We start from the raw sequence: 18,514 nt of genomic DNA, 5'->3' as shown, positions 1-18,514 counted from the left end.
TTACTTATAAAGCAGCAGAAAAAACAACCATGCCGCCGGTGGGATCCGAACCCACGACCTCCGAATATCGCGTCCGGTGCTCTTACCAACTGAGCTACGGCGACGGCTGTCCAATCTGCTGCTCTCGTGGGTATTTATGTTTACTGGGTGTAAGTGAGCCTTGAGAGTGTGTATATATATATATATATATATATATATATATATATATATATATATATATATATATATATATATATATATATATATATATATATATATATATATATATATATATATATATATATATATATATATATATATATAACACGCTGGTCCTTGCGAAACCACCCGGCAATGGAGGTTTTCATTACGAGGAACGTGAAATTCCCCGCAATACCTTCCGGAGCGGTGAACTGGAGAAACGGGTGATAAACAGTTACAAGTGCACAGACGGCAGCTTGTCTATAGCCTTTCATATGTCTCTCTCGCACCAACTCTTTGGTTGATTCGGGCACCTGACGCTTCTGCCTGATGTCTCCTTTCAGCTGGCACCGTGTGATTTGTGAGCCGGTGGCACTTGGAAAAAAAAAAGAAAAAAGGCCATGCCAGGCGATGGCAGCGAGAACCTTTTCTCCCTCTTTTTTTTTTTTACACAAACAGTTTTTTCCTCTTTCACGAATGCTTTCCTGACAGAAGTCAGGCACAATGTACGTACGCCCTTTCAGGTCCGCGGAGTTAATTCTCCTCCACATCCAAGCAGGAGAAAAGAAAGCACAGGGCAGTTAGCACCTGCAACGCGAATTACTCCGATATCTTCGACGCGACGCAGCGCTCAATGTTTAGGACAACGCTGTTTTTACCCGACGTCGCCGGCACGTACATTTTGATCTTGGGGTCTGCGGGTTCCTAATGCGCAGCACATGTGCGGCCAACGTTCCGAGCTCGTTCATGCAATATTCCACCCGTCGCACGTTGCGGTCTCTGGCCTTACGCTGACGTGGAGTGTCCCGAGCACGACGCTGTCTCTCGGCTACATGCATGGCCTCCTAGCGTTCACACCCGCGCTCTCTTCCAGCCTCGGCCTCACAGCGAGCTAGACCTTCGAGAACTCTGCGATTCCATTCGCGATATCGTGGCCCGTACAAAGCTTGCAAGTTCACAGGACACGGCGTTCGTGGCGCTCGAAGCAGTCAGCGGCATTCGAAGCAGTTAGTAAAGGGGCTCCTTGCAGTGGCTAGGAGGAGGAGGATGAAGTTTACTGACCATAATGGAGATTTTGGTTGGTCAGATGGACGGTTTCTTCCTTCCAGGATTCCAGTGCCTTCACTGCGTAGCGGACTTGCTTGATGAGTGCCCGTTGGCCCTTCAAGATGTCGCTGGTCAGCGGTGCCTCCTACTGTTCATCCGTTCATACGACGTGCGTGTTGTATTAAGGTGGTCGGGTTTGTCCCTACACCCCCACGAAAGGCGATAACGTGAGGGGCGGGCGTTGCACAAGGAACAGGTGCGCCTGTACTGCGCAGGTTACATTATGGTGTACTTATAATGGTTTGGGAGAGTTTGAATATGTTCAATGTCGTACCTTCTTCGGAGCTCAGCAGCCTGTCGCCTTAGGTGGGCGAGAGGGTTTCGAGGTGGGGTGATGGTTGATCCTCTCGGCTAGTTAGAGCCCGAACTAAATCATGAGCCGCCTTGTTTCCTCTAGTCTTTAATGCGGTGGTGTCCACGCAGTCTGGTGATGTTCAGAAAGCAGAGAGCTTAAGATTTCCTCTGTTTTCTTCGGGGGGCTTCCTATAGTGTAATCCCGACATGTATGAGGTAGAGAAACCAGCATAGCAGGTACGTTGCGGATCGGTAATGATGTGTGCCGTCTTGATGTCGGATGGCCAAAGCTGCAGCAATAGCCTCCGCTGGTCCTAGGTTCTTGGCCTTGATTGAGGCCTCAATTATGGCATTGAGTTCGCGGTCAATGGCAATACTCTTCTGGGTATGCCGCGACATCCGCGTATGTTGCACGTGTGTCCTCTTGTAGATTTAGCTGTAGGTGCGCAACAGGACCTTTACGTCTCTCGCTGTTTACCTCTTGATGCTGACTATCGGCGCTGCCTTTATGTGATCTCGAATCCAGCGAGGTAAGATTTGTTCTTCTTATAAAACTCTCCGATCACTCACTGCGTTAAGAATACCTCGTCCCACTTATGCGGATTGTAGTCTGGCGTTCTGAGATGCTATAGTGGCTTCCGGCAGCCCGCTGAAGGTGTTGCGTCAGCCTTTCATTATAGGCGTTTATTGGGAGGCCCAATGCCATTTTATATGCCTCCTGATGATTGTATAAAGTGTGTTCTTCCTCCTTATTGATGGATTGGTAGGGGAGGCCATGCGCCAGTCGACTAATGGCTAGGGCCTGCACCAGCATAAGTGTGTCTTCTTCCGGCATGCCCTGTCTGTTCTTGGCGATGCATTTGATAATTGTCGTGATTTGGCTCGCCGTTGTCTTCAAAGTTTGGATCGTGTGCGAGGCCCACAGGTTGATTTGTATCCAAAGTCCTAGCATCCTAACCTCATTTGATTTCTCAACTTTTTGTCCCTATATGAGGTCGATAGTTCCGGGTGGCTTGTAGTTAGGTCCATGTATCCGGATTACTTCCGATTTTGCAGGGCGCGCAGTGTAGTCCGCTTCTGGCCGTAAAGGACTCCATTGTCGTTTCGGCTTCTTCAAAGGGCCCCATTTTCTGTGCTGGTGATCCTTTTGTTGTACATATGGTGACATCGTCTGCGAAAAGTGTATATTTAGGCGATATCTGGCACTTTATGCAGCTCGTGTGCCAAGTTGAGAATGCCTATATTAAACAGGAGCGGGGAGACGATGGCTCCTTGCGGGGTGTCTTTGCTGGGCAACTTGATTTGGACTGGTCGTGTTTTCCCTATTCTGATCTCAGCTGTTGGCTTTTGATAGAAGTGCTCTCAGGTATTTGAATATGCGTTCTCTGCAGTTCAGGTTGTTGAGCCCAGGGATCTGCCCCTAGGAATCTGCCCTTCCTTTCACAGTTTGTTATTGATATTTTGTGTTAGGTCTTGGAAGCTGACTGGAATAAAATTTCGGATCATAGCGTTTGTGATCAAATCTGCTCCAGGAGCAATGTTTCTTTGCGAAGCCCTATCTGCCGCACATGCCTCTTCCACTGATATGGGAGCATCCAGGTCTGGGTTGGGTCTCCTTTGGTAGTTAAGTGTGCGTGCTGGGACTGGATTATTTTCTATGCATATGCTGTGGAGTGCTCGTAGCAAGATGAAAACAAAAATGGCCTCCTGGTTCTTTCCCAACGCGCACTCCCTCGCGCCTTCTTCGTCTCTCTCGTCAATGTGGACTAACGGGTAAGCGAAGTGAGGAACGTCGCACTAACAGCTCTCACTGTGAAAGGAATCAATGGTGGAAAGCAGTGAGAGCTGTATTTCTTGTAATAACAAGACAGAGGGAGACCACTAAACTAGTAGTATTAAAATTTCTGCGAGTCTGAAGTGGCAATACTCCCGGGAAGCTGTAGCATTCGGCGCGCTTAGCAACAGGGAGAAAGAGAGCGAATGCCTCAACGTGAAGCCGATGGCTGAGCTAAATCGATAATGAGGGTGAACGCGCCACTGCTGCTTCTAACCTAATTAACACCGGTACGGAATGGATAAATTATCGGCGAGTGCTCGTGCGGTTTAGCGCTTTTTAGTGTGTCGAAACAATTACGCTGCCATGAGAAGCACTGCCACACTGAAAAATAGATGAGAGGAAATAAAAAATAAAGAACGAAGAAAGTTGAAACGAGCGAAGGGAATGAATAGATGAGCAATAAATGAAAAAAAAATGCAAAAATTAACCGAATGAAGAGAAAATGAAAGATGGAGAAGAAAAGAGGAAGTACCATGAATGGAGGAAAGAATAAAGAAGTGAAGGAAGAATGAATGAAGAAAAGACAGAATAGATAAATAAAAGGACTAATAAACAATTTATGCACCAACATGCACTGTAGAATGATTGCGCAAGCTTAATTCAAGGGGACATCAGCTCATCATAGTTGTCGTTGCACGGAATAACAACCGCGGGCGTAATTATGCAAGGTCAACAGAAAAATTGCCGGGGGCACCTAAGGAACTTACATGCGAGAATTGCAATTCCATTGCAATTCTATACCAAATTCATTCTCATTCCCCTCCTATTCTATTTCAATTTATTATCATTCTAATTCTATTCTATTCATTGTGGTTGGTGCAGGCGTAAAAGCTAGTATTCATGGTTATTGGTCAACATTTCGTGTATGTCTACCTTTGATGACGTCAAAGCGTTTCCACCAATCGTGAATATTGTAACGCCGCCACTTTCTGGTCGACGCCGGTTTCTCGTGTTGATAAGCCATCTAATGTTTTCGCATTAAAGACGCTGCAAACTGCGCTTGAGCACTTTCAGCAATCCCAGAGCAAATGAGAGCTGGACAAGGCGCGCCGCGCCATCCCGTCTCTTCAGGTCTTCCGCGTCAAGGCCAACTGCGTCCCAGTAGTGCCCCCACCCCCCAACCCCAACCTCTCCCTCGCGTGGCCTTGGCGTCGCAGGAAGCAAAGAAAGCGCCAACCAGCGCTCGTTCCAGGCGAACGAGGGTGCGAGCAAGCCCTCATTCCGAGCCTGCCGCAAACAACCGCTGGCGGCCCCGTTTCAAGCACAGGGCGTCGTAAAGTCGGCGCCCCTGGTCCAACCCGGGGCGGAACCGCGGATGAGTCGTCTGGAGCCGTTCCCGAATATCGGATGAGAGGCTCCGCTTCCTCGGAGCAGGGCGCGCCGACACGATTGGGCGTCCGAGTCATTTCGGTCGGCGCTAACCTCGCTCGAGGTCAGGCGATGGCGATACGAGTCCCGCGGGTTCCATAAACGGTGCGTCTCAGTGGTTCAGTTGTCTGGGGTGAAGATGGTGTTCGGAGCTCTTCCCGCCGACGCGAAACACTGGGTTGAAAAACTAAGTGATTTGTTCGGCACGAATCTTTCCGAGCCAGGAACTCTTGAGAGCCTGCAGTGCCGAGTGAGCACTGTGAAAGGTATTGGTTGTAGCAACGAGCGCCGAAGTAGACGTGTTTTTCCATGACCACTTCTCCGATGCAATCAGCATTGCGCCACAACTATAGCGACCGCGGCGCACTGAGGTGTAGAAAATGGGATTGCGCGTACTATGAACGTGTTGCGCGTAAGATGCAAACATTCCGAGAATTTTTTTCAGAGCCGTTGACTAGACTTTTTGAAAGAGGAAACGCGCCCATACTAACGGCGAGACGATATCCTAGGTGTTCCGAAACGAGACAGAGAATTTAGGCTTCATTCAGCACACATATACACATGAATGCAGCGCACACGCGCGCTCATACACATACATACATACATACTAACACGCATCCACAAACACAGACTAACTCACTCAATCGTGCAGGCGCACGCAGCGGGAATACACTCAAGCACGAAAACTTCAGACGCGCAATCAGCCGCAGTGAGTACCTATTATTACAGGAAATAAGTAGCTCAGAGGTCTAGGTCATACCAGTCCGGGAGGTGATATGACGACTAAACTATCCCTTCTCCTTTTCAGAAGCTCTAGATGTAGCGTTCAATACGCTATTTACGGCCAATACAAACGTTCATTGGACAGATTTACCAAGAAAACACGAAACAAAGACGTCAACTGTGAGAATACAGTGACGTAAAATGTAAAAATCCTGCCCTGACGAAAAAAAGCGATGTCGCGAATTATTTTTTTCGTATCGCCGACAAACGTTTCTAAGTCAAGCTTATAATTGCGGTCAATTTCTAAGTCAAGCTTATAATGAACGCATAAGCCAACCATTTGGCATTGTGCTGCCGAGTTCCCAAGTTCGATGCCAGGCGCTCGAAGTGTATGCATAACCACTGCAGTGCCCTCGACTGTAGTATTATTGTTGATCGTATTATGTATTACGTCTCATATCAATGAACTAGAACTGAAAATTCAACTCTTAATAAAAATTATCTCGCTCAACAGAAAACACTAACAAAAGTGGTACAAAAAAAGGAAAAAGTAAAGCATTGAGCTGTGTAGATGCTAGCATAGAGCGACGCTGTGAAGACATCTAGGTAGACAAAAGGGAAATGACTCTAACACCAAAAAAGTTTCGCCGTCATGCACACACAAAGGAAATGACGAGTTGGTCCAGTGACGTCCACTTCATTAGTGGGCCTGGACAAAAGACGTGGCTCAAGATTTCAGCCTTCCACGCAGATCGAATCCCACGTCGCTCGGCGCTTCGTTTCCGCCACGGAGATCGCTCCCCTGGAACTTTCCGCCCACAGAATTCACTCATGAATCGAAACTGCTGAGCGCGGTTGCAAATACGCATGGGGAGCCTCGCGAAACGGTATCGCAGCGTCTCGCTCACAGAGACGGTTCCCGGAAGGCACGTGGTCGGAGATTGGGAGCCTCTCATCGGTTCGCCATTTTCCCGACCGGGAACGGATCCCTCCCAAAGGTGGGCGACGCAGCGAGTTGGGAAAAGGGAAACGAAGCAAAGCGGTAAAGCGATCGGCAGAACGCCCGCTACGCTCGGTTTCTTGCGAGAGGTGCACGTAGGGCCGCACACACATGGCTCGCAGCGATTTCCGCGCCGTTACCTGGATATAAATGGGGAGCCTGATTCGAAGGATAATGGATCGCTCCTTCTGCGCGGATAAACGTGAAGCGTTAAACGAAAGAGGAGCTGTCTAGCGGGTACAGACGGATCATCTGAACGAACATGTCGTCAGGGGAAAAAATAGTGTGGAATGAATAATGCGGGACGAAGTCTGAAATTGGCCTCGTGTTATTAGAAAACTCTCTGCGGGAACTGCCGGTGTGTTCTATGTGGTTTGAAGGCACGATTTTTTCCAGCAGCAGAATAGCAAAGACCGCGAAACGATAAAGGACAGCTCACGTGACAAGAACCGGTGCCTGGTGTGTGTCACTTGTTTTCGCAAAAATTGGGGAGGTGGACTGTGCACTATAGCCGCTTATACTTTCTCTTCTCCTCCCCCCCCTCTCTCTCTCTCTCTCTCTCTCTCTCACACACACACACACACACACACACACACACACACACACACACACACACACACACACACACACACACACACACACACACACACACACACACACACACACACACACACACACACACACACACACGCACGCACGCACGCACGCACGCACACACACACGCACACGCACACACACACGCACGCACGCACATTCGCTTAAACGTAGCATTATCGAAGCCAGTGCTGGCATGAGCTAATCATGGGCGGAATGCGCAAGCTTGTTCACGAAAGAACAGTCGCGATTGTATCGTCGCCATGGCTCTCGCAATAACAAGGCATAAAATCTAATAATGTTGATCAAACTTAAACCCATTAGGCACAGTTCTCGCATGGTTAAGTCGTGTGGTTAAGGCTCGGGGTTAGACGACTAGAGCTCTACCTCCGCAGTTTTTCGCAGCTTTGTCAGAGGGTACAGACCAATTCGAATATATTGACACGGTGCGTTCCGCATGTTCGCTTAGCGCTGACCTGAAGCACGCATCGCCTCAAAAAGGAGAAGAAGCGATCTGGAGCTGTGGTCAAGACGTTCGTCGAAGTCCGCCGCTGTCTCTTGCGATCACTGATCTCCAGCATTCACGCGTGATATCTTGGTGGAGGTGCTGGGTACCGCTTCCCATGCCCAGGACACCTCCAGGAGGCCGGGACTCCAGCCTGCCTGAATCCTTGAAAGTCCAAGTTACGCCCATCCACCAAGGTAGCCGGCGGCTGCAAGGACTGCAACCAGAGTTCGGGCCTCTGCAGTCTCGTCCGACCTTGAGGACACTGACCTCCAATTCAGCGCGACCCCCAGTGTCCACACAAACCCCCGTCAGCATGTCGGATGCCATACCTTCGCCGTCCGTCGTGCAGCCACCCACCTTTCAAGGTTTTCCAGGCGAAGACCCGGAGGACTGGCTCCAGAAGTTCGAGCGCGTAGCCCAATACAACAGGTGGGCTGACGACTCGAAGCTGCAGCACGTGTTCTTTTCACTGGAGGGTGCAGCTCGTATTTGGTTTGAGAACCTAGAAGCCACAATAACAACATGGGGCTCCTTCAAGACTCAGTTTTTGCAGGCTTTTACCACCGTCCTCAGGAAAGAACGTTCCGAGCTGCTCCTCCAGACACGCGTCCAACTACCAAACGAGACCGTCCTCGTTTACTCCGAGGACATGGCGAAGCTCTTCCGCCGGGCTGATCTCAACATGTCCGAAGAGAAGAAGCTGCGTTTTCTTAGGAGGGGCATCAAGGAGCAGATCTTCGCTGGGTTAGTCCGAAGCCCGCCCAGAACAGTCGCCTAATTTGTTTCCGAACCCACTACGATGAAGAAGATGCTCGGCATGCGATCCGGACAGTACGAACGTCCGCCGTCGCTGATGTCTACCAGCGGTGTCGATGCTTCTAGCCACGATGTCCTTCGGGAGACCATCCGGACCGTCGTACGCGAAGTGCTTCAAAAGCTGTTTCCAGCCCCTTAGCCGCCGCAGGTTTCTTCCATTTCGGACATTATTCGTGAAGAGGTCCAACAGGCGCTTACGCCGCCAGACCCTCTTCAACCGAACACACCACCACAGATGATGAGATATGCCGCAGCCGTTCGCCGTCCACCGCCGACTCCAAGTCGCCCCGATACACCTGTCCACATTCGCCGCCAACAATTCCTTTCTCACCCTTCGCAGGTCCCCCCTCGGAAGAGCGACGTCTGGCGTACTGCCGATCACTACTGCGTACTGCCGATACTGCGGCGGGCTTCGACGAACGTCTTGACCACAGCTCCAGATCTCTGCTTCTTCTTCTTCTTCTTCTTCTTCTTCTTCTTCTTCTTCTTCTTCTTCTTCTTCTTCTTCTTCTTCTTCTTCTTCTTCTTCTTCTTCTTCTTCTTCTTCTTCTTCTTCTCCTTCTTCTTCTTCTTTTCCTTTTTCTTTTCCTTCTTCTTCTTTTTCTTCTTCTTCTTCTTCTTCTTCTTCTTCTTCTTCTTCTTCTTCTTCTTCTTCTTCTTCTTCTTCTTCTTCTTCTTCTTCTTCTTCTTCTTCTCTTTTTCTTTCTCTCTCTTTTTCTTTCTCTTTTTCTTTTCCTTTTCCTTTTTCTTTTTCTTCTTCTTCTTTTTCTTCTTCTTTAAGGCGGCGCGTGCTTCAGGTCAGCGCTAAGCGTACATGCGGAATGCACCGTGTTCTCGTCTGATGACGTTAGTTCCCTCCAGCCAATCAGCGAATTTTCTAACCGACAACGCATTTGGTAAAAATGGGGATTCTAGTGAAAGCGGAAAAGAAAGAAAAGGATTCTTTCCAGCTGAGTAGGCTAAACGAAGAAGGAAGAAGACGGCCGGCCGAAATCGGCGCACTCGCACTCTCGGACTCCATTGCCTCGCCCACAGTCTGAGATCGCGGGGCGGGAACGATGACCGAGGCGGAGCCCTTGCCCGGGCCGCAGCCGGCGCCAGAGAACATACCGGAGATCGTGCTGCTACCCAAGCCCCAGCCTACGGTAGTCGTCGCTAATGGCGGCGTCTCGGCCAAGAGCGAGCCTCAAGCCGTGAGTCAGGTGCAGCAGGTAAGCACCGCCCCGGTCCCCCCGTGGTGCACTCCGCTGAATCCAGAAAGAAGTCGCCTTCCACCACGGTGTGGCAACACTGGCCAGAAAGAAATCTAGTTCAGTTCCACGAATTTTCCTTTCGCGAAACTTTTTCTGATATGGGCATTTAAGTACAATCGATACGTTTAAGACTTTCATTATAAATTCCATGAGCTTCACTTGTCCATTATTTCGCTGTCGCGCGGCTAAATAGTGGTCTCCTGGTTGGTTCAAGAGGTGCAGTGCTGTCTTCATCCTTTTATATACACCTTTGAGTAATGAGCATAATTTTTATTCCTTGCGGGCCGCCGTGGTGGCTCAGTGGTTATGGTGCACGGCTGCTGAGGCGAAAGACGCGGGTTCGATTCGGCCGAGGCGTTCTAATTTCGATGGAGGCGAAAGTCTAGAAAACCGTGTGCTGTGCGGTGTCAGTGCACGTTAAAGAACCCCAGGTGGTCGAAATTTCCGAAGCCCTTCACTACGGCGCCCCTCATAGCCTGAGTCGCTTTGGGACGTTAAAACCCCATAAGTCATAAGTCAAATCTTATTGCTTGCTTACAGGTGAGTGTGTCTTTATATTTATAAACTGGTCACGCATTAATGTCAAGCACACACCCGGGAATTAACACTTAAAAGCCGGAAAATATGAATTTTGCACGGTGATACTGCAGGATGCGTCCGATCGAAATAGTTTTATTTGCGGTAGCGCCCGCCAATAGCGGTTACTGTGTGCCACGCTTATGGGCTGCTGGAGGAATCAGAGAGGAGGACCTACAGCTGCCGGCCTAGTGCACCGGCTTGGCAGGTACTTTCCTTGAGGAATCTTAAGCTTCAATAACACATCTGTGGTGCCTAGTTGGTGCATGGTGATAATACAGACTATCGATGTGCGCGAAACATTAGTCCTTGTGCTTCTCCCGTGTACGTGGCTCGTCTAATGTTTTGCGCACATCGATCATCTGTACCTTAAGGGGAAGCCCAATCAGTGCGGTCCTCATTAAAAAAGTAACATCTGAGTTCAAGAGTAAGCCGAGCGTGATGCTCAGTTGCAGAAAGACGCGAGTGGCACACAATGCTGCGAGCAGAAGGTTGGGTCTTGCCAGCTGCTCCTGACACACGATCCCCTGTCCCACAGCGCGGTTTCTGCGCTCGTTAGGTGTCTTCTTGTGTGTTCGGCGTTGAACCTTGCTGCTGATTGTGGCGCACCCGCTACATCCCTCGAACCTCTCCACAATACGCTCGCGTGTGTGCCGCCTTACCGTCTCGAAGGTAGCGCCGGCATTGTTTTCAACTCTTTGTTCCTCACGGCCGAGGCCATTGCTGCTCTAGGACACAGTACGTACAGTCTTCGTCAAAAGTCTTACGGCCAGAGTCTTTTCACTTCAGCCGCATAACAGAGCCATTACGGCACTATTAAGACCTAATGACCTTGAAGTGCTAGCATAAGGTTTCTTCTTGCGGTAGAGAAACTACCTGCTTGACTTTTGCTTCGAATGATCCGCTAAACGGAGCATTCTACGAACATTCATTTCGCTGCAGCTGAACGCTGTGGCATTAAGGCTTCATTTATTGATTTATTTATTTACAAAAGTACCTGCAGCACCACAAGAGCATTATTGCAGGTTTGGGGGGGGGGGGGGGTGGACAATTGGAGGAAAATGAACACGTGACAAAAACTTAAAACAGATAAGCACAGTTGGTAAAAGCAAGAAAGTGAAAAATACATAACATCGATAAATCATCTCGCATGAGATCGCATGATCGCGTGAAGCGCAATGGCAGCCAAACGATATGAAGTGAACGGGATGATGTACTCTGCACATGTTTTACATTCGCCAATGCTCTTGGGAAGCCTATTCCAGTGTGCGGAAGCATGCGGAAAAAATGAATTACGGTAGACATTAGTACGACAGCGCACTTCAATAACTTTCAGCTCCTGATCAAATCGTTTAGAGATGAAGTGGGGAGGGAAAATGTACAAGTTGGTATTTATTCCTGTGAGATCTGAGTAAATAGATCAGAGTAAACTTTTGACTGAGACTGTACTTGTCTTTTCTGGGATAACAAACTTCCGTTTAGAGGCTGCTGCAGCTGCTGTTGGCGTTTTCTCTAGTTAGCCAGAGTGGGTGGTGAAAGGGGGGGGGGGGGGGGGAGCGTCCTGCTTGTGACTGTACCGCAACCGAGGGCCACCATCGATCGGCACCTACTTCGCTAACTATCTCGTGGTATTGCAGGGTATTGCATCTCCTCTCAACTTATTCATACGTCTTCGTTTCTTCACTGTTTTCGCTTATTTTCCGGTCGAGCAGCACTCCGGGCCGCAGACGGCGACCGCGGCGCAGGGTGTCTCCGGCGAGACCAGTCCGAGGGGCTCCTTCTCGCTGGGGGCCACCATCGCGGCGACGCTGGCGTTCGGTTTCTTGGTGGTGGCGGCCTACGCCTTCGTGCGGCCCTTCCCGCTGCGCGAGCGCTCCGACTGCGAGACGGACGACTGCATGCAGCACGCCTTCCTGCTGTCGGCCGCGCTCAACCGCAGCCTGGATCCGTGCGAGGACTTCGGCGCCTACGTCTGCAGCGCCTGGCTCTCCAGCTCGGCGCACTCGCGGAGTCTCCAGGAGGACCTCTGGTACAGGTCAGCACCCACTTGCTTCCTTTAACCTTTAGAAAGGGGGAACGGGCTCCCATTTGCCGGTCACGCCGTAAGAAGTGAAGTTATTCGGTCGCACGCGCGAGAAAAAATATGTAACATGAGACGAGTTCCAGTGTCGGCGATAAGTGCAAGGGGAATGTGGAAAGAGGGATGTCACTAGAGAATGCGTTCAAGAGTTCAGTCACATGACCAATTGGTCATGTTGATGGGTCATGTGACAGACAGCAGATCATGTGACTTCGCTATTTTATGACACAATTTTATGTGAAGGATGAGTATGAGATCTCTCTGGCCAGGGGGTGTCTGATTATATAACTGCTGACGCTGTGAAAGGAAGTTCAATGGCCAGATACGTGGATACGTTATAGTGAACGATAGTAGCAAGGCAAACGGGCAAGAGCCCTATGCCCCGCGTGGACGATTTCTTTTTATTACGCACCGAGTTGAACATGCACTGGGTGGCACGGCTTAAGGCTCTCATCCTGTAGCCTTCCTTTGAGATATCCAGGTGACGTTGACTGATGCGCCCAAAACGGCAGGTGTGGAGTACTCATCAAACAGTTCATGTTTCGCCATGAGGTGTGAGAGAAGAAACTACCGCTTTCCGTCTTCCGTTTCCTGATAACTGGTATTCTCGGCAGGCACTCGGTGCATTAGATCATTGCTTGCTACCCAGCGGCCTGCGCGAGAAACCACTGATTCAGGTCCACCATAGTAACGGGCGTAAGTTTTTCGCCGCTCGTGCGCTGTAAAACGGCATCCCTGTTTTCGACTCCTCGTGATGTTGTCACGAGGACGAAAATGAAAAAGTTTTGTAGCGTTCCTTTTGTGTGCCTTCTAGCTGGAAAGTCCGCACAGTGTCATTTTGTCGTTTCCCGAGGGTACCAGATGACCCGCTCCGCATAATTGACTAAATTCCTGAGCCCTGGAAAGAAAAGTAACAGCGGCTGTGCTCGTTTGTTTGCAACTCGACACAAGTGCTTCCTTCTCAGTAACCATCAACTTGCCCTTAGTCGTTCATTTCAGGTCGCACGATCGTACTGTGACTGAGGTTTTGTTTTGTAGGCGCTCCGTCATTGACAACTGAACTTGTTCAGAAGCTTATACAGCTGTTTTTATGTCACTGTAATTGATGCTTTCCCTCGGCGAGTAAGCCGTGATACTACCAGTGAAGATAGGTTCTTCGTTCCCGTTGTATTCTTCGCCTTCTTCAGACTTGCGGGTTTTATTCGGTGAAACCCGAGAGTTCATTCCGCGAACTCTATAGAGAGATATAACTGACAAATGGCTTATAAGCAGGAAACAAATACAAAGCATTTACAAAACAAACTCAGTGTACAAACTCTATGGCCGCCCCGCGGACCCTCCCGCAACTGATCGAGCGTATGGACTGCTCCTCATTCAGCTCCAGAAAAGTCGACCACCGGAAAGCGGTGGTGCTTAAATAGAAAAATATCCCCCATCCTTTCTGCACTTAAAACTAGGAGATAAACTATAGCTGCCCCTGGCATCATTATGACATCACTTTTGAGATTTTCTATTCGTCAGAAATTATGTCAGGGTTCCCAACTCTATTTCGTACAGTTTACCCCCAGACTGCGTAATTTATTGAACCGCACTCACAACCATATACAAAGACCGGTGGGAGGAACATGATCCTTCGGAATTCCTAACAGGCCTGATGCGAGCTGCCGACTCAAGAGCACATACACATTCGCCGTACTCAACGGGCTATCCGATGGGGCAGCTCCTATGATGTTCATGCCGATTACTGTAAGCATGCGGCATGAAACGCTGTACATCGCCGCAAACCAAACTGACACATGAAGCGTGGGTTTCCTCTTAACTCGCGGACAGTCCTACAATATGATACATAAAATAAAAACAGCGACACGCCCAACCTCACACCAGCAGTCTTCCACTGAGCATGGCAGTATGTCCAAGCGATGGTGCTCGCAGATCAGAGCCGACATAATGGAAGACAAGTAAGATATGTGATGATTAGAGGGGTAGAAGTAACCCCCCCCCCCCCCCCCCCCCCCGGTTCTTCTGCCACCGCGCTTACTTCCCTTTAAATCAGCTCTTGTTTGGGACCTGTAAAGGGAAGTTCTAAACTGTCAACGCATCACGTTCCGGTGCTGCCTGTCTTAATCGAGTTGGTAGGGCGCACACAAGACGCGACTGTCGGCCATTGGCGACAGGCGGCGGATCGGTCTGCGGAGACAGATCGGTCCATGCCATTTAGTACGAGAGCGAAAGACTTCTACGTACGTTCTTCTCGATAAACAGTCGTTCATATTGTTTTGCTTTATCATGCATGGTACTAGATTTTAATAGAAGGAAAAAAGCTGTACGTGGACCGCCTGTTCCACGGAATACCATCTGGCTTAATGCCCACGCGGTTCGGCTTAAACAGATTGCGTCAAAACATGGTTCCGGAATTCTCGGTGTTTATGCGCGGCTTACAGAACTGCATATTTACAGCAAACCTAGCAAGTTCGCCGTTTCCTATGGCATCATTTCAAACTGCTCGGAGGCAACCGCAGTCGGCTGCACAGAACTTCAACGCCTCACCAATAAAGCGGCTGACAAAAGTCGAAAGTGAACATTTATCTACACGCTCTTAGTTCTGTGAGCAGCAAACCGACTTGCCTGTAGCAATAAACAAGTGCCACGCGCACGGATTTGCAAGTTTTGGAAAAGCCGGTAGTGCGTGTGCACTGGCCTGCCAGCACGTGGGGCTGTCTGAGGAGACATGCTATCTTGATAGTGATCTGGCGCGGCTCACACTAGGATACTGGCGTCTCTAGGCAGAGAGCTTCACTGGGCGATGATTTCGGCGCGGTCATCAGCGTGGCTCTCCAATCCGGTTAGGCAGAAGGGGCTGGCTGCTATAATCCACTTTCCTTCGACAAAGCACCGTGGTTCTACACCGCAATCTAGAAATCGAAGCACCGCACCAAGCGAAAGTGACGCCACGGACCGACCGATAGGACGGCCATGTTTGTTTATGTTGAGCAGTGTTGCCAGGCATATATTGCTTTCCGGAGTTTCGAGGAGCGCCTAATTACCTCGTCTACATCTGCAAGCATATACAAGCAGTCATGGCTGTCACGGTGAAAGCATTTAGCCAAACTGCTGGAGGCGAAGTACTGCTCCGACAGAGGGCTGTAAACTGTTTACGCTAATCAGTAGAACAGAACTGGCCTATGTCACAAACTATGTCAACGACACACACAGATGGACCAAGCAGACGGCGCATCAGCTCGTGAGGCAGCGGCTCTTCCCGGAGGCCCGGCCTATGGTCAAGGCGGCCACCATGCTGCAGCGTTGCCTCGACATGGACGGCGACTCGAGCCGGGAGAACACCAGGATCTTCCACCACTTCCTCAGACAGAGGAACCTAAGCGCGGCACCCGGCGAGCAAACCGTGGCAGGGGCGCACGCCTTGGACGTGCTCTTGGACCTGGCCATCAACTGGCGCATGTCACTCTGGTTCTCGGTGGCCATGCTCAGCGGACACTCGGCCGACTCGGTGGGCCTGCTCATCGACTATGGCCGCTACGATCCCTACTGGGTGAACTCTGCCCCTCCACACGTCAGCAACGGAACTGAACGCGAGGACGTGGCCATGGACCAGTTCATTCTGCAGGTGAGTCACCTCCCGGGGCAGCCTCATGAATGGAATAGCTGCACAGCGTGATGATCGGGACGCTGACGGCACGCGTGATTTGGCTGTCACAAAACACCTGATAAGGGGAGACAGGAAATTTTTTTCTTCTGTTTACGTTCTTATTAGAACGGTAAATTTCAAGTGCTAACTAATGGGTGGCAAACGAGCCGTTCTCTACTTGCAAGGCAACTGTCAAGATTTATTGCCTTTTTTGTTCCCTGGCACCGTAAGTTTCTGTCAACTATTTGTGAGGCCAATAATGAAGCTCACAGAGTCTAGACTGCATCTAAACAAAAGGCAACTACGTAGGCGGCTGATCGGAATAAGTGTGAAAGCAGTTTTCAATAGAATAAATTGCTTACTCCGAGGCCCACTGTTTTTATGTCTTCATTCTTAGCATTCTTAAGACGAAGTGAACTAGAAATCTGCTCGTCGCGCTAGCACCGCATCTGAGAAGATTATTCTATAAAGACTAGCCAACCCGTATGACTAACCCCCTTTCCCAAATCAAGACTAATCTCAGACTCGACCAGTGAGGTAAAACTTTAGCTTCCCTACAGCCGATGCGATTTCCTGTGATCTCAATAAAGTGATGATAGAAAAATTTGTCCTGTTTCGCGAACCCTCAAATGACACTGTTTATAATAAAAATAGACTCGAAACAAGCATGACGTACTCCAAAATCAGCGCATCCTGAATCCTATCGTCCGGCATCGGCTTTTTTTTTTTTTACAATCAAGTAGTGTAAACAATATCGTCGTTTGAAAGGCGTTTCTGTACAGGAATTTTAGTTAAAAAAAAAGAAACGCGTGAAGTGCGTTGCTCTTAGTTATTTGCTGCGCACATGGCTTGATAATGACGGATAACAATCACTGGCGCTGCTTCCAACATTGGTGCAGACTCTTCGAGACCTGTCCGACACCAAGCTGCAGTTTAAACCGAGGATCATTCGTATCGTGAACATCACCAAATTGACGCCGGATTGGAGCTCTCAGCTGTGGCTGGAGTTTCTGAACAAGCACCTAGCGCCAGCGTTCAAACTCACAGTGAAGAGTCAGGTGTTACTGACAGACAGCAACCTCCTGGAAGTTATCGGCGGAGCCGTCGCGAGATACGGCAACCAAGCTGTACTGCAGCACATAGTTCGAGTGTTGAACAAGACATTCTCGAACCTCGCAAGCACGAGCACGCCGTACTTCTACGACCCGGAGGAAAGCTACAGTGCGCAGCCGGAGAACGCAACTCTTGTGTGCCAGCTCCAGGTCGAAGACGTGTTCAAGCCTGTCCTCGCCATAAGCCACGTGATGGCGAAGAAACTCGTCGCTCGGCGCGCAAACGCGGACGATATCTTAAACACTGTATTGCACGCAGCCGGTATTTTACTGGAAAACACCAAGTGGACAGGCGAAAAGACTACGACGAGGGCGCTCAACAGGATAGCGTCGGCATCCGTCAAGCTCTGGCCCGAGGGTCAGCTCATGGACGGCACAATACTCTCCGACCTGTACCGCAGCTTCCCGAACGGCCGAGAAGCGTACGTCCGCGAAATGATCGAGTCCCGAGCTACCATTCGCAGCTACCTCGGCACGGAGTACTACGCTCACTTGACGGCGACGCCGCACGGCGGTAGGCAGCCGTACTTGTCATACAACGTCTTCAACAACTCCTTCACCATATCGGTCAGCGCTCTCTCGACGCCTCTCTATTACCCGGAAGGAACCCTGACCATGAACTATGGCGGGCTGGGCTCCAGGTTCGCAGCCTGGCTTCTCAGAGCGATCGATAACGACGACTTGAGCCTCGGCCCAGAAGGCTGGACATTGGATAAGACGGAATCTATGTACATGAAGGCCCCGTGTGTGGACGTGAGTTTTTCCGGCTTCTATCCCAACCTTCCCTCGCTGGAGTTGGCGCACAAGGCCTATCTGGACGCGCTGCGGAGGACGGGCAAATCAGAGGACGACAAACTGGCGTCACTCGACGAATTTTCCGCGGAGCAGGTCTTCTTTCTCAGCTTCTGCCAGCCCATGTGCCGGATCTCCGACAATCTTAAGACCTCGGCAGAGTGCAACGTCGCAGTCCGGAATTTCAAACCCTTCGCGAAAGCTTTCCGCTGCAAACGCGGTTCGAATATGAACCCTGATCAGAAGTGCGCTTTCTTCACGTCATCTTAGACCCAAGCATCAGCGCTTGGATGCATGAAAGATAGCCTACAAGACCTTTCCCGCATTGCGCACTGTTGATGGTAAAGTGCATTATACTGGCAACATCATTCGATTAACGAACGCTGCAAAAACACGAGAAAACTGTTATGTTATTGTTTCTCCCAACGTCCCTGCTTATAATGCGCGAAAGCAGTGGTAGCAAGCTAAATGCAGCGCAGAATAGAAATCCTGATTAGAACCGCGTTTTTCAATGATCCCAGGCCCTAAGGTAGGAGAAAAACAAAAAAAGAAAGCAGGTTCTGAATGTCCTGTCTTGCGTGTCTTGCTTTCTCAGTGTTTTTTCTGTCGTGTTTTCAGCCTATTAGTA

The 18,514-nt window shown here is 49.9% G+C and overlaps 2 protein-coding genes across 9 annotated transcripts in view; one reads left to right on the top strand and one right to left on the bottom strand.

The window, feature by feature from the left end:
• The window catches only part of Dgk (diacyl glycerol kinase 1), a 418,312-nt gene that overhangs the window by 110,941 nt on the left and 288,857 nt on the right, over window positions 1-18,514 (bottom strand). The window lies entirely within an intron of this gene.
• Window positions 11,988-18,246, top strand: LOC144136419 (endothelin-converting enzyme-like 1). Its single transcript, XM_077668719.1, has 3 exons — window positions 11,988-12,291; window positions 15,550-15,961; window positions 16,882-18,246. Exons 1-3 carry the CDS (start codon window positions 12,155-12,157, stop codon window positions 18,154-18,156), a joined length of 1,824 nt encoding a protein of 607 aa, XP_077524845.1. The 5' UTR covers window positions 11,988-12,154; the 3' UTR covers window positions 18,157-18,246.

Source organism: Amblyomma americanum, chromosome 6 (genome assembly GCF_052857255.1).
Source record: "Amblyomma americanum isolate KBUSLIRL-KWMA chromosome 6, ASM5285725v1, whole genome shotgun sequence".
Lineage (NCBI taxonomy): Eukaryota > Metazoa > Arthropoda > Arachnida > Ixodida > Ixodidae > Amblyomma > Amblyomma americanum.
This window is presented reverse-complemented; position numbering and strand designations above follow the sequence as displayed.